The sequence below is a fragment of the Saccostrea cucullata genome, unplaced genomic scaffold (genome assembly GCF_032062105.1).
Source record: "Saccostrea cucullata isolate Sc308-1 unplaced genomic scaffold, CSIRO_AGI_Scuc_v1 ctg3893, whole genome shotgun sequence".
NCBI classification, from domain to species: domain Eukaryota; kingdom Metazoa; phylum Mollusca; class Bivalvia; order Ostreida; family Ostreidae; genus Saccostrea; species Saccostrea cuccullata.
Window position 1 is genome coordinate 14,338 of NW_026935539.1, and position 16,785 is coordinate 31,122.

The window sequence follows — 16,785 nt, forward strand, 5'->3', positions numbered from 1 at the left end:
TAGATTCAAATTTGTTTAAATCATGACCTCCGGGGGTAGGGCGGGGCCACAATGGCCGATCAAAGTTTTACATAGAAATATACAGTGAAAAATCTTTTTTCTTGAGAACAGCAAAGCCATAATTGGTCATATTTATATGGAAGCATCCTCAGGTAGTGTACATTCAAGTTTGTTCAAATCATGACCCCCGGGGGTAGGGCGGAACCACAATGGACGATCAAAGTTTTACACAGAAATATACAGGGAAAATCTTTTAAAATCTTCTTCTTTAGAATAGCAAAGCCATGATTGGTCATTGTTAAAATCATGATCCCCAGGGGTAGGGCTGGGCCACAATGGACGTTCAAAGTTTTGCATAGGAGTATATAGAAAAAATCTTCTCAAGAACAGCAAATTCATGATTGGTCTTGTTTATTTGGAAGCATCGTCAGGTAGTTTATATACAGATTTGTTAAAATCATGACCCCCAGGTTATGGTGGTACCACAATAAAAGTTTCAACTTATTGGGAAGAAAGCCAGAGTTAGTCAAAAAATATGTAAGCATCCTTATTGAGCGTAGATTCAAGTTTGCATAGATAGAAGTTTGTTCAAATCATACCCCCCCCCCCTTCTTTAGGATATGGGTCACTTAGGTATTTATTGAATTGATTTTCTGTTCCTGGTCACAATGCTCAGGTGAGCGATGTGGCCCATGGGCCTCTTGTTTGTCCTATCCACACCTGGTAAAAGTGGTAGAGTGGACGGGGGGAACGCAAGCTCCCCCACTTTCTACCCCAAAGATGTCTTCCTCCTCAACCGATAGTCATCATGAACGATAAATCGACCAAAAAATTAGTTTTAAGCTTAAGTTTAATTAGTTTTAAGTTTAAAAAAAAACCCAGAATCAATTGAATCCGAAATTCGATGAGTTGATATTCGAATATAAATTTATGATTCGAATATTAGTTAAGTGTACAAGCATTTAAAAGAGAGAAAAACCTGGCAAGATTTATTAGAAATCGAATCAAGTTTTTACAAAATTAAAAGACTCTCCTCTTGGATAACATATACTTTAAAGATGTGAAGAGTGTATCTATTAAAGTAATTTATTCATTTGTTCACTTAATTAGTGGTATAATAGTGTCCAGTACTTACAGTCAGCTTGTATTGTTGTAAGGACACAGTTTTACAGTAAACACATGGATCTCTTGTTTAGGTAAATATCATTAAAAATCATTATCAGGAAATTAATTAGCAAAAAAGATTTCTTTTTATTTTTCTTCAGTAGATAATTGTTCTATCTGGTATAAATTTGTAGAAGTTATCAGTGTAGACTTTAGGTAGACGACCAATTAATCTGGAACATACCAAAGAATCTTTCGAGATTTAAAAAAAAAATCATTACGTTTTGGATGTATTCTCTTCAATGACATATATTTGATAATTAAAATAAGATAATTGTGTTGCAATTACAACTCTGTATAAGTATTGATTACAATAATGGCATAAAACCTATATATACTGCTTGACAGGAGAGTGAAGATATAAATTATATATAATGCAAGATGTATTTATTTAATCGAATATTCGAATACTCCTATCGAATATTCGAATATCAATAACTGACAATTTTGACATCCCTAATTTTAAGACAAGAAAATCGTTAGCCGCAAAAAAACATAAAATGGGACCTTATTTATCAGCGATTTTTTCGATACATTAAGGGAATTTAAAGATAATTTAATGAAAATATAATTTTTTCCAGAGTATTTAGAATTCTGAGATGTGGGAGATTTGTTCGACTTGCACATGTACGTTTCCATTTCTGCTGAAAATACCTGTCAGCTAAATGAGGAAGGGTAAAAAACAATGACGCACAGATGGATTGCTTAAATGGAGTTTAAAGCTGGATTAAAACGGCTTTGATCTGAGATTATATCACATTAACACTACCAAGGAAGCCTTTTGAGACTGTTAAGGTTTACCTAAGTCTACGATGCACTATTGACCCCAGGATTTTGTCAAGTTAGAACATTTTCAAATGATTTATCCTATTAAATATCTTCTGTAGTAGTGTCAAGTGATTTTTCGTGATGAGAATCGTTCCATTTCTGAAATATTAAACGTTGACATGTTTGAACTGCTTTACATTACATTTATATGGTCATGTCCTCATGGAGTTAGCTCTCCGAAAAAACAAATATTTTGACAGACCGGAGAGCTACAGTGCCACCCATTGTAAAAACTGTATATTTATTGCGTGCTATAAGTTTCTGTTAGTTCTAGATTAATTCTTAAATCTTCCAAATTCACACGTTAGGATGTTCAAATTTAATTCTACGTTTAACGTCACCTCTAAAGTTCAAAAATTACGAGTGAGGGAGGAAAAAAATCAACACAATTTTTTTTTAAACAATTCAGAATTTATTCAAATTAACCTATTCAATACATAAAAACCACTATAATCGAATAATAAGAGTATCGGATATGACACCTAAGTCTAATTTCCCTAGCAGAGTTTTTCCTCGGTATGCAAATGGTTTGAGTCCTTTAGTTAGCAAACAATGTGGGCTTAATGTAAAGGAAAGTGGCTTTTAGCTAGGCCTTGGTTGTCCTTTGGATTTATATTGCCTCATATCCATGGTACCCTTTATGGAAATGCTTCTTCTTGTGGGAATAGTTGATCCGAAGCAGACAAAGAGATCATGACGTTACAAGGGACGTATTTTACGCTTGCTTTCGTGCGCCGGTGGACACTTTCTTTTTTTTTTTTTTACATAATTTAATTAATAGATGTGATATCATCATGAAACTTAAAATGCATGATCATAAAATGTTACTTTTTGCTATGATAAGGGAAAAAAATTAATTAAGCAAAGAGAAACTTAACTGTTTTCCCTGTCTACGACTTTTTGGGACAACCCTCGTATTTGCTAGATATAAGAACATAATTCGCATTTTATTCATAAGTATATGACTAAATGTGTGACTCAATTAATTAAAATACATAAAATATACATGTAGTAGTCATTTTTAAGAAAATAAAACGTTTATTCGGTAGAAAAAAAATATTGCTACTTTCTTCTTGGATAAACGTCTTCACCTTTCATAATACCATGGGAAATACATGAAACAATGTTACTTTCATTTTATTTATAAATTTAATATAGGTCTAAGGTAAATTGGGAAATGAGTAATTAACACTATTTCCCAACTTTCTTATCTCATTGTGCTTGTAACTATGCTAATAAGTTACTTAAATATTCTATAAGGAATATATCAAAGTTATATTGCTATATTAATATACAAATGTAGATATTGTTCATAAAATTATGGCTGTTTAATTTAGCAAATTACACAAGATTAAAGCTCCAAACGGTATAAGCAACCATCTCCTGGTCTTGGGTATCAGGAATCGTCAATAATTCAAACTTTAACGTAGCGAGCTTTATACCATCCACCAGCATTCTCGTGGGATTCACAAAGCACGAGGCTGTTCTGCCATCCTCACTGCTTGTATTATTGAAATAGTCCTTCGGTATATCCTCCCCGATGACGTCATCAACATTTGAGTTCAATCATTTTCTTGACCCTTTGTACCACAGGGGCCGGTAACATACTGTTTTTGATCTTAGGTAATCACTATATATATACAAAAAAGGAAAGGGAAACAACGTCAGTCCGTATTTACACAGGGTTGATCTCGGAAATATTTCGTATTTCATAGAAAAAAGAATGTAGCCAATTAAATTATAACTAGAAATCATACTACAATAAATATTCTTTAATAAAACAGAAACCTCGTTACTTTTTATAGCTTTTAATACTAACTCGATATCCCGTTGTGCGAGTCGATGTACATTAAGTCGTCCACAAAAACAAGGCAAAATTCGCACACGGAGATGGAAAACACCCTAAAATCATGTTAATTGCAATTAAAAGGTACAGTCGATTTGAATAAATACGGTAGCTTTTTTGTTCACAGAGAGGTTCGACATTTTGGAAAAACCCATGATTGGTGTTTAGAAAAGCACCATTGACCAATATCTCGCGTTAAATATTGGATGCAATGTTTAGCGAATTTAGTGGACGACTTAAATACATCACTTGCATGACAGGATATCGGATCTGCAAAACACGACTTGATTCTTAAATGACCGCGATGGAAGTGATTACGTCTGTTATTTCACTAACTGCAAGGTATTTTATTTTGTTGTCGACGTTGTTTCCCTTTCTATATACATATAGTGATTACGTAAAATCAAATACAGTAAAAATGTAAGAAGATGTTGTTGAATCGTGTCCGGTGATGTTTCCGGTATCGGTGGTAGAGATTCTATAAGAACATCTTGTGCCTGGGAAATACGTCTGTTTGGATTTTGTTGTCGAGGTATTAATGCGTATTAAAAATGTAGATGATGACGATTCCGAGAAGAGAACGATGGGCGGTTGATTTTCAGTTTGTTTCTCCCAAGCATATATCACCAGCCGCGCAATTAGGATCGTATTGTTGTTTTTGTCATTAACTGAAAGTGAATATAGATTATCAGAATAAAGTGTAATGTTTGATAACTGCTGAAATGAATAAAAGGCTTCAAAACATTTTTATCCGATTCCTACAAGGGAAGGTAGTGACGAAAACTCATTTAACGGGATTTTTTCTTCAAATAATGAAAGGGGGGGGGGTTGTAACAAAAATTCAAAGATTGTTCAATAACATTATTTTCTTAAATCGCTAGAAATACGATTGACAGCTTTTCTAAATCATATAAGGTGAATAGATTCGATGGTACAAACTGTAGAAGGAAACTTTTGACGAAAAAATTAGGTCACTCTAAAAAATTGTTGGTTTATATTTTCACAACTAAAATATTGGAGAAATTTGTAAATAAACTTAAGCAAGTGGTTGCCTCTAAATAAGTAAAAATTCTTGGAAAACAACTTCAGGAAAAATAAACGAATAAGGAAAAAATTAAATAAGCGAAAGTTAGATTCAAACCTTACAATATTTTAATGGGCCATTGAACGGACTCACAGAATCCTTGGACCTTGGATTTTTGCTGTATATGTCACAGTGAAGGTAGATATATCAAATTCCCTTGTCACTGACAAAGACTGGAAATCCACCTTCCCATAAGGCCTTATTCCTTTATACGTCATTTCCGGTGCATCAGTTGTCGTCATAAAGGACATATTTTTAAAAAATTAATGCATAATATAAAGAAGAAAATAAAATAATTAAAATGTGTAATTAAATAGTATAATACATGTAAGTAGTACATACAGCATTATGTTTAAACTTTATTTTCTGTGACAGGCTCATGTACTCTTAAAAACAACGTAGTGAATGAAAGGAGCTTTGGATAGGAAATGTCTTAATTTCCAAAGTTTTCATAAGAAATGTCTATCCATAGTTTTCATTTTTTTCTATTACAAAGGAGAACTTTTGTCTTATCAAAATGTAAAATAAGAGGTGCTGAATGACACTCTGCACTAAAAGATCAATAAACAGTTTAGTAATCTTATTCAATGGAATGCGTTGAGTTGCAGATCAGATATGGAAACCAGACAGACATGATCGAAAAACGACAGCCGGGCTTACTCATCACTGATATCAAAATTCATCTTTTAGTAAATATATGTAACTTCGAATAAAATGAAATTGATATTTAGTGTAAATAGTGGATTCTATAATAAAAAAGAAGTATATATGGCATTGTCCGTCCTTTAAGATGAAATATACTCCTCCAACGAAAAGATAAATAAATATTTAACATTGATCGGCATACCAGAGGTTTCTCTTCCCAACTAATTCATACAAATCTGGACAGGTGGAAAATGAATAAGGAAATGGAAGCATTGTAATTATTGTATAGCTTTATTAAAAGCCAAATATTATCAATGCATATGACCTTTCCACAATGTTTATGATCGTTTACATATAATTTCCTTATTAAGAACATTTGCTATTATTAGTGACTGGTCAGTATGCAATTATTAAAATTATACAAGCAGTCTCCGTGACCTTTACCCCCTTTTTTCTTTACAATTTTGTGGTTGTTTTTTTTTTTTTTGGAGATAAATAATATTGTCCTCAGCAAAATTTTCAAATCAACATGACAATCTTGTTTGGAACATTAGTCGATCCCGATTGTGAACTGAAGTATAAAAAAAAAATGCCATAATTCCGTCAGTATTCTATGAAGCGTAACACAATTCAAGCCAACAGGACTTGAAACAATTCATCAAGATACACTCACATACATATACTTAACAGTAGCTCAATATCTGCAAGCGTTTAAAAAAAGTGCGGAAAACCAAGTGGGAAAGACTGACAGACAGACACAGAGGAAACCTTGTATCCCCTCAGGTTTCACTAGTAGGTTACTTTTTAGAATGCTTAGATAACGCTACATATATAACAGTTTGATGTGACCTCATATAAGGACAGATAAAGACTCTCATACATGAAAAGGTGCAATACCAAATCATACGTTCTTATTTTACAATAGGCATGAAATTCTACGCGTTTCTCATTCTGTTCTCTGGCTTGTCTTCTGTTTTTGGTAAAGATGATTTAGATCAGGAAAATGTTTTACAGTTTGTGTTGAAGGAATTACAGTCTCTGCGTTCTCGTGTTTTTGAGCTAGAAAACATTATCGGAAATCAGAATGAAATTATCGTTGACCAAAATATACGAATAAACCAGCTGGAGGAACTAACCTTGACTAAACACCCTGGTGGCAAAGCTGTTGAAAAAACGAAGTCGATTGCTGATACCGCAAAACCTATGAAGGACATCAGTCCAGTGCAATCTAATAATACACGCGTTGGATTAAATAGAACCACTTCTGCAGGGCATGAGAAAGAAAACAAAATGAGCAGGAAGGGTATGTTTTCAATTCAATTTGAAAGATGCAACAAATATTGAGAGTAATCAATATGCTATTATATGACTCTTAGATCGATCACATGTATACACATAATATCTTTTCCTCTAAAATCAAATCAACGAGTATTACAATCTTATTAAAATTAGATGTTAGATCTGCTCGCATACTCGAACAATATCCTATTGAGGGTCATGTCAGAGGTCAAATTCAATCTACCAATCAAATCGTCACCTGCAGATATATATATATATATTGTTGCAGCGAATAAGTCTAGAGCTGTTCCGAACTTGCATGACCTCTGACGTGACCTTCTATGGGATGTGAGATGTTATTTTAGCGAGTATGCGAGTGGATCTAACATCTCAGAAAGGTTTAATTAAAAATAGAAATTTTTATCCCGAAAAAGCATTTTTAGATACCAATATTCATTAACATGATATGAAAATAAAAGTGATTTATGGAGCTTTGCAAAGAACATTGAAGCACATTGAGAGGCATATAATGAAAATTGTTGCATGAAAATATTTAATTTTCAAGCTTCATTCAAAGACTATTTGAATTAAATTATAAATTAAAGAGTTGTTCTTCCTGACTGAGGGTCAGAATTCCTTAACCTAGCTTATGCAAAATTAGTACACCTTCTGAAAACCTATATTTCTATATATCAATCCTTCGTATATTTATAATTAAGTTGGAATTTTAATTAAAGAACAATATACTTCTGTATTTTAAATGCACACAAATGTTTGTTCTCCTCCGTACAGATTCAACCGGAATCAGGGCAGTACAACCCATTGCTTTTTATGCTTACATAAACACCCCTTTAAATAACCCTGGCGGCCATCATACCCTGATTTTTGACACAGTCAAAACGAATCAAGGCGCCGGTTACCATCCTCATGTCGGAATGTTCATTGTCCCTAGGACTGGAACCTATTTCTTTACATGGACACTGTCCCTCTGGACTTCCTCTAATCATGGTGCAGAACTGGTTGTGAACACTGTGGCATACGGCTCGATATACGTCGATACTACGGACAAGCGAGACAGTAATACCGGAAACGTTATTTTGAATGTTAACGAAGGGGATGAAATTACAATTATGGACAAATCATCAGTGATGACTACAGTAAAACGGATTTTTCGGGTTTTCTGATCGAATAAGAGTCATTGTATGAAAACGAAAATACAGTTGGGATGCATACAGTAAAACACGGTGAAAGCAAAGACTCATAATGATTTCACAATGATAGCGAAGTGATTTTATACCCCTGGCTAATTATTAGTACAATTATGGTAAAATGAATGGGAAGATTCAAGATACAGAAGTGTTTTACTGCCGCTTGGACTTTTTTTAAAATTACATTTTCCCAACTTTTATCTGAAAAAATTACACATTTTGTAAAGTAGGTCAAACATCACAGTCTCTTTCACAGGGTCTAAACTATCTGTACAGGTCTTGTCACAGGTAATGTACATGCGAAATATTAAAGCCTTATCTTTTCTTATTTAAAAGAATTGACCAAAATTTAACATTTTTTGAAAGACGAATGAGATTTAATGAAACTTTCGCAAAGGACAAAAAAATTATTTCACATCCTGTTTCTTAAATATCCTCAAAATTTAATGAAATTTAACAGGAGTAGCCCTGGCAAACTGTTCATTTCTTTATTCAAGATATTGCCATAATAATAAAAATAAAAAATTCCTAGAAAACTGCCAGCAATTTCCTGGCAATAAGGGATAGGAGAAATACACACTGTGTTCAAAATTGACTGTAGAGTTTGATAAAACACTATTGTTGATAATTATTATTCTGAACTAATAAAATAATACATTTAACGTCACATTTCCCTATGTGCACTTTTTATAGCACAACCACGTATAAATCAGCCACTGCAGTCGATAATAACGTGTATACAGGAGAGGGCTTGAATTTTAAACTACCTGAGGATATATCTTTATCAATTTAACAAATTGCTTTGTTGTTCTTAGGCAGAATATTTTCCCCTACGTCTTGCTTTGTAAAATTTGATCCTGCCTTGTGGCCCGATCTCACCCAAAGGGATCATAGCTTGAATCTAGACTACTCTACCTGGGGCTGCTATTACGGCGTAACTTTCTGCCGCCAGGGAATTAGCTCTGGATTGCCTTACGCTAGTACACCTTTGTCCTTGGCCCTTTGGATATTCCTTGTTGGCCCTTTAAAATACGACAAGGTTGAGGTTATACAATGCGTGTCCCGAGCGTGTAAGTATATTACAACATAATAAAGATCAATTAATTTACAAGATGTTATTGATTGATATTAATGTACAAAACATGAAATATTTATATTGAATTAAATGGCCCTAAAGATACAATACAGTGGTCCGCCATTAAACATTTTTCACTTCCGGTTACATTTCCGGTGCTAGAATTATTACAAAAGTTATGGCGTTGATACAAATTAACAATGACATCATTTTAACAAAATAACATTGAACAAATGTTGTGGGAAATTAGAACAATATACTTAACTTCTATAGTTAACTTTTTAAAGGAATTTATACCTTATAATATGATGACTAATAATCAATCTTTTACAGTAAATATGTATCCTAACTATAATTCATAAATGATAATTCTAACTGTTAATATAGAATAAAACTGAATTCATAACTAAGAATGCTAAATATTTGATAAAAATATAAAATAAGTAAAAGTTTCAATACTGACCTTTAAAATACGACAAGGTTGAGGTTATACTAGTGCAACCCTTTCAAAGGGTGATAATTATTTTTAATTATATTGTCCTTAATAGAATTTAATTGATATCCCTATCGGAGCCTCACAGGGATAGCGTCCCTTATTACCTTGAGTTTGATTCAACTTGCCGAAGAGTTTCTCACTTTTTCTGGCATCTATTGTTAAGAGTTAATCCCGAAGTGATAGTAAATTAACTCAGATATCTGCGTACTGACAAATGAATAGATAGACAGGCAAATGTTTATATTACAAATTAACTTTACCATTGATAATTGCAATATGTGAGAAAGTATTACTGAAATAAATTGTAACATATGTTTGATCCTTATTATCCGCACAAATAAACTAATTTATTTATTTAGAAGGTACACTTAATTCTAAATATTTCCTATTTTCAAAATCATAAACTTTTAAATAAAAGCTTATAATTTAATTAGAAGAATAAAATAAATATTGATTATCCTTGATTATATAAAATTATGTCAGAATTCAAAAACATTAAAATGTGCACCGTCACACTGCTTCTATATCAATACGAATAATCATGGCTGTGATCTCAAAAAGAAGACATAAAAATCTGCAATTCACTCTATGCAATTTCAAATGTACTCTATCTGATAGTATTTTCAAAATATGAAAGACTAAACAGGACCTTTTTATATTTAACTGGGAAAAGTTCAAGAAATTTTCTAATTTATTCCTACATAAAAATTTAATCTCAAACTGTGACTCTATTCTTACTCCAGAGGTCATGATTTAAATAAACTTGAATCTACATTATGCAAAGCTGGTTTCCTTAAAGTTTAAACAATTTTTGATCTGGTGATATTCTTGAGAAGATTAAGATTTTTAAAACATACAACCATTTTCATTACTTCCTAATAACCACCCCTTATATAAGGGCATGGTCCTTCATTTGAACAAATTTGAATCCCCTTCACTGAAGAATTCATTGTGCCAAGTTTGGTTAAAATTGGTCCAGTTGTTCTGCAGAATTAAAAGGTGTCCGTGATAGAAGCGATTCATTATTTTATAATGATTTCTATTGTAATAATCAGTGAACACTCCTCCATGACACCCGATTCCCCCTCTTATGTTTTGGGTGGTCAGTGTTGCTCTGTTCCAATTTACATTGTTTAATGGACTTTTGAACTTAAATACTATTTAATTGTTCTATATAAAACATACTATAATTATATCCCCATATATTTAATTCCTAGTTTCTTTAACTTGCGTAGACGTTTACGCTGATCTTGAAAATAATCTTCTAAATTGTGTTATTGAATATATAAGGTAAATTACAATGGAGACATGAATGGAATCAAACGTTTTGAAGGAAACAATAAAGGTCAAAATGCGACCAAATAGATAAGCCTTTCGACTAAGGACGAAAGTTGACACCTTTAGTGGAGAGAGAGATAAACAATTATCACGTAATAGTTGACATACAAGACCCAAATCACTGCTACATGTATCATGGTGCTTAAAATGCAGTTTTATTTAGTTCTCCTGTTCTGTGGTTGTTTTTCTCGCGTTTGTGGTAGTGAGCATCGTAGGCAGGATGAGGCAAACCAGGTCTTGTTGCAAGAATTACATTCTCGTGTATTGGAGATGGAAATCGTTATTAAAAATCAGAACCAGATAATTCAGGACCAGAACTACAGAATCGCAAAACTTGAAAAACTAACTATGATTGGGAGTTCTCATGGTGAATTTGTGGAAAATTCTAACTTAGTGGTTGAAACAACTGACAGAGGAATGTCTAAGCTGGCTGATCCAATGCGGGGGTCAAATCAAACAGTCCATGGATTAGTTCTGGAAAAGGTTCGTTTGCCTGGCAGAAAACCTCAACAAGGAAAACAAAGAATTCGGCGAGGTTTGATTTTTTAAATTTTCTTGGGTATAATATTTTTCTCTCTGTATGTCCTTTTACTAGTATATATTTTAAATATTTGATTCATTTCCGAGAAGGACTTAATTAATATGTATTTATGTGGAAAGTAGGTTTGGTTGCCATAATTAGTACTCGCAGATAGCTTCTGAATTGACAAGTCACTAAAAAAAGAGTTCGTCAAAAATTAATGATTTACAATGCCAAAATATATATTTCAAAAAGCCGTATACATTTATTTACAAACAGCAAGTATACAATTAAAATTCAATTACTGCAGATTGATTGCAAGTTATTCAAGTGGTCACGTGCGGCCAACATGCGGTAAGCTTTGTGTATTTGAGTAGCACTTTCCTGTACATGTAACCATGTGGAATATTGAATATATTGTTCATATTGTTACATCGCTGCATAAGGCGAGTAAAAGTCGAGGGTAAATTGCTCAAGGAATACAAAGTTATTCGAAGCCAGGCTGGCCTGGGTTTTCTTCAGAGGGAAACAAAATGTGTTTGTTAAACACTGACCCTCCCCCCTCCTTACCCCGTATGACAGTTTAACAAAGGCATCTCGGTGTTTTAAATATATTTTTCTCCTTTGAACAACGCTTTATCGTCATCAATCTCACATCTAACGTTTTGCAGGGCGGTGTTTGCTCTATTTTGTATGTTTCATGGACTATTGAACTTGAACATCGTTCTTTATCTCCACAAATTTCATTAAGAAGTTTGTATTTAGTCTAGAATATTATGCAAATTATTATAAGAAGGTAAATGACTTTTTTTCTTGCTTTAAGGAATTGAAGCAGGTCAGCCCATTGCGTTTTATGCTCACATGAGTGGCCACTTAAGATCCCCGGGCGGACACCACACCCTTATATTCGACACGGTAAAAACAAATGAGGGTAAAGGATACCATCATAACATTGGAGTGTTTATGGCGCCTGCATCTGGAACCTATTTTTTCACTTGGACCATGTCTCTCGGCGCCTCGGCTTCTCTCTCTACAGAGCTTGTCGTTAACACTGTCCCTCATGGCTCAATTTATATTCATACGAGCTCGGACCAGCGTGATAGCGCCACTGGAAACCTCATTCTAAGTCTTAACGCAGGGGACGAAGTCTTCATCCGAACAGGGGATTCTTTCAGCTCTGCACAAATCCTAAGTGATGAATACAGCAGGACGGATTTTTCTGGATTTCTGATCGAATAAAATTTACATTAAAATAGATTCAACATGATTTGAAATACTTTATTTTTAAGGCCAGGCGCCAAAAGACATAAGTGTATAAAATTGTTCCTGACAAGTCTTTCGCAGCAAAGCACCAAAAGTCTTTAAATGTAATATTCAAAGTACAAATGGTGCGAATAGAAACAATAATTAGTTATAAAGAAAAGTGGGTTTGGCTGGGGCTATTTTATTCTACTTGTAATAGATTAAAATAGATTTCAAACTTTTATTATAAACCCACTCCGAAAAAGATTTGGGTATACTGTTTTACCTTCGTGTGTATGTCTGTCCGTAACAAAGAACTATATGCGTTTTATTGCATATATTTGCCCCCACAAAAGTCAAATTTTGAAAACTTCCTGAAATGTGCTGAATTCTATAAATTGTATGAGAAATATAAACGAACAGAAAATATTATAGTGTCAAAGCAGTGTATTTACAATTTTTGTTTTTATGACGTCACAAACTAGTCCAATTTTATATCCTTTTTCAGAAAGAGGACAAAATTGACAAAATTTCAACAATTTTAGCTTTAAAATTTATAGAGCGCAAGTTTGTTCAGGAACAATATTGACTTATTTCATTGATATTATCATTCTACACGTTATATCAAAATATTGATCCTGAACACACATGCGCTCGGTGACTTTTACTCAAAATATCGGCGAAATATATACATTTTTCTGTAAAATTCATAAAAAACTGAAATTTACGTCATGTTTGTGACGTCATTACGTACATATGGCGTCATTACTTATGAAAATATTCAGTGCTTTAAAGTCAGCATATATTTCCCTGTTTAAGAACTTAATTAAATATATCTCCATCAAAGTTTGATTTGGGGGGCAAATATTGGTTATTACCGAATAAAGTTCTTTGGTCGCACTTTTCTCGACATCTTCTCATCGCAGATGCTTGAAATTCAAGCACATTCTTTTCAGAGGCATGCCAAATGGTGCATGTCATATGCTAAGATTTTTTTTGGTTCAAATCCGATGTCAACTTCCTGTTTATCTGCGAATTTATCTGCGTGCATTTGCTCGTACCATACAGATTTTTTTTCGTTGTTTCCCAGCAAATACTCATTGCAGATGCTTAACTCTTTATTGAGACATGCCATACGGTGGGATTTCATTTTGTATAAATCAGATGTCAACTTCTTATTTACACGTGGGTGTGTGTTTACTATATCTAACAAATTTTCGTCGCAGTTTCTCTGCAACTACTCATTAAAGAAGCAAAATTTCTGATGAGCCATTTAATGTGTGTGTGTGGGGGGGGGGGGGGCATTTTCATACCAATCTTATATCAGTGATGTCCTGTTTATTTGTGCATCTGCCAGTACCATAGAAAACAAATTTTCCTAGAAGCAACTAACTACTCATTGCAGATGCTTTAAATTTAAGCACATTCTTTGCTGAAGTTTGCAAAATAGAGGAATTCGTTTTCATTCAAATCTAATGTGAAAGTCTTGTTTATTTCTGTCTGTTCAAATCCAGCCCTACTAATGTTATTGTGATTAAAATTCAAGACACGTGGTTTAGGTTTACATATTCAAAGGTAATAGGGGAAGGACCGGTTTTATAAATAAAATTGGCAGTAAACAGGAAATTGCTATATTTTGTTTCTGCTGAAAACATGTTCTGTGAAAAAGGTGTTTCCAAACCTTTCTGAAAGTCTTTCATGATTTTCAACCGAAATGGGTGGCTTAAATGGGGGGGGGGGGGGGCGTAAACAACAATTAATATATCTTACGATAGTTTACTGCAAATATACAGCTTACTAGCGACCGATACGCTGGTAAAAAATGTGTAGTATCATCTACACTCACAAACCTTTGTTTGTCTTATATGACTATTGCTAGTAATGCGCACATAGGATCTTACCACGAGCAGCTGAACAATTGTTGATTGAATACGTTTACACCAAATGCATGTTTACATTTTACTTCGAACACGTGGTTCAGGTCAATCTATGATCATGTCAGTGGAGTGCAAAATAAAAAAAAATGTTCCTATGTACAAAATCCAAACATTAGAAACTATGAAAAATATCACGGGCGTTTTTAATTTGTTGTTAACTAGAGAAAAATATGTTTAATAAAATGTATACGTAGTTAGTGTCAAGTTCGCAACACCAGCACTTCAAGGGTAAAGAAAACTAGAAGCTTTTCGTATGCGTTTAAATGGACAAAACATTTTTACATAACTATACTCATATATGATCACATGTGTTGGTCAGGGAATCCATCTGATCATTGTATTCACCGATAGTACAATAAAGGAATTTATCAAGCGTAAAATTCCTGTAGTATTCGTAGTAACCCATAATGCATTTCTCATTCATCTGATTTTTCAGTTAAAGTCACATTGGTGCCTCATTTACTAATCTGACACCAAAAAATATAATCCCGGTTCCCATGCAAAATGTTTGTCCAAAAAGAAATTTTAATTCATGACAGCAGAAAAGCATAGAGCATACTTATAACTTAAACTTGAATGAATTCAAAAAAGATCGATTGAAGTACGTTTCTACAATGATATAATGGGTGGTGAAAACTAAAACGCAACATAACTTTTCTGTTTACCATGTCTCCATGTGCTATTCACTCCCTTGCCACATTTCCGTGAATAATTTACCCTATCTCTCTGAAGTCTCGCTAACTCTCGCCAAGAGCCACTGTCAGAGCTACTCTGAACTCATCGGGTTTTATAATTTGCAGAACACCGAACAATTAAAGATTCTGAACACATTAGTAGGGGTGAAATTATTGTCCTAAATTTGTCAGCAATTTCTCTCTATAGATGCTACAAATATTAGGCCATCTTTTTTTTCCGACATGCATATGCAATTGCAACTTCTCGGACCTTTCCGACTAGCCGAATAACAGCCTCGAATGTATTACGTAGATGCTATTACAACCCCCTTTTAACAATATTTAAAATAAATGTTGGAATACATCTTCTCTGTGGAGTACAGAATTTAACTTAATTGGATGTAAAGATATTACATGGAATACATTATAAAAGGGACTTTTAAGCCTTATATTTGAATTAACAGGAAATGTATAAAGTTTTAACATCCGGTGATGTTTATGCATTCGAGTTTTTTTTCTGACCTCTGACGGAAAGACCCGAGATGATGCGATAGATGCCTTATGGTGAGATTTATTATTAATTCGGGTCAAGTACAAAATAAGACGAAAATAGTCCCATCCACATAATCTGCAGTAAATCGGTTTTTGTTATTATAATATTTTTGTAAGATCATAAATATTCATGTATAATTATATCAATTATATGCTTATATAAATATATTTACAAAACATTAAATGCAAATTACTTTTTGATGAATATTAACAAACACTTTTATTAAAATGAATTAGTATAATAATAACCAAGGTTACATGTAAAATAGCAACACCTTTTTTTTTTTTACTTAATAACGCAATTTGACAGGTCGACAGGTTGACAGGTCGACAGGCTGACAAGTCCACAGGTAGACAGGTCAACAGTTTAAATTAAGAACAACAAATTGACAGGTTTTACATGTCGACAAGTCGACAGGTCGACAGGTTGACAGGTCGACAGGTCATATCATAAGATACATGTATATCGAATGCCCATAAGTGTAAATTTTATTCTCATTTCATATGTGCAATGTCTGATAACAGTTAGATGTACAACATATATATACGTCTCCATTTGACACAGAAACCAAATTAACTCAACAATGTGTATTATGCTGACTCATTTTACTATAAATGAGCTGAATATATAAATTGTCAACACGTCTTATTGTCAACTCAAAATGCATATGAATAATGTTGTCAACCTGTCAACCAGATGTAACCATTTATTAACAAATTTACTTTGATTCAAACTTCATGGCGTTATTGATGTCAACTGTCGACCTGTCAACCTGTCTACCTGTCGACCTGTCGACCTGTCAACCTGTCGACCTGTTGACCTCGGTAAGCAGACATATTGGGATTTTTATGAACAAATGATATTTTATTACTTCGAAATACATAACCTTCTTAACAT

At 33.4% G+C, this 16,785-nt stretch overlaps 2 protein-coding genes across 2 annotated transcripts; both read left to right on the plus strand.

The window, feature by feature from the left end:
- Nucleotides 1-6,494: 6,494 nt before the first annotated feature.
- On the plus strand, nucleotides 6,495-8,029 carry LOC134243181 (uncharacterized). Its single transcript, XM_062725406.1, has 2 exons — nucleotides 6,495-6,870; nucleotides 7,638-8,029. Exons 1-2 carry the CDS (start codon nucleotides 6,495-6,497, stop codon nucleotides 8,027-8,029), a joined length of 768 nt encoding a protein of 255 aa, XP_062581390.1.
- A 3,080-nt stretch (nucleotides 8,030-11,109) lies between these two features.
- Nucleotides 11,110-12,721, plus strand: LOC134243182 (cerebellin-3-like). The gene is made up of 2 exons (XM_062725407.1): nucleotides 11,110-11,497; nucleotides 12,306-12,721. The coding sequence occupies exons 1-2, from the start codon at nucleotides 11,110-11,112 to the stop codon at nucleotides 12,719-12,721; spliced, it is 804 nt and encodes a 267-aa protein (XP_062581391.1).
- Nucleotides 12,722-16,785: the final 4,064 nt, after the last annotated feature.

What these genes read in the sequence shown, in the direction of transcription:
- LOC134243181 (XM_062725406.1), top strand. Translation starts at nt 6,495, where the DNA reads ATGAAATTCTACGCGTTTCTCATTCTGTTCTCTGGCTTGTCTTCTGTT. An exon ending in AAACAAAATGAGCAGGAAGG is followed by an intron (nt 6,871 to 7,637) that starts GTATGTTTTCAA and finishes TCCTCCGTACAG; the next exon opens with ATTCAACCGGAATCAGGGCA.
- LOC134243182 (XM_062725407.1), top strand. Translation starts at nt 11,110, where the DNA reads ATGCAGTTTTATTTAGTTCTCCTGTTCTGTGGTTGTTTTTCTCGCGTT. An exon ending in AAAACAAAGAATTCGGCGAG is followed by an intron (nt 11,498 to 12,305) that starts GTTTGATTTTTT and finishes TCTTGCTTTAAG; the next exon opens with GAATTGAAGCAGGTCAGCCC.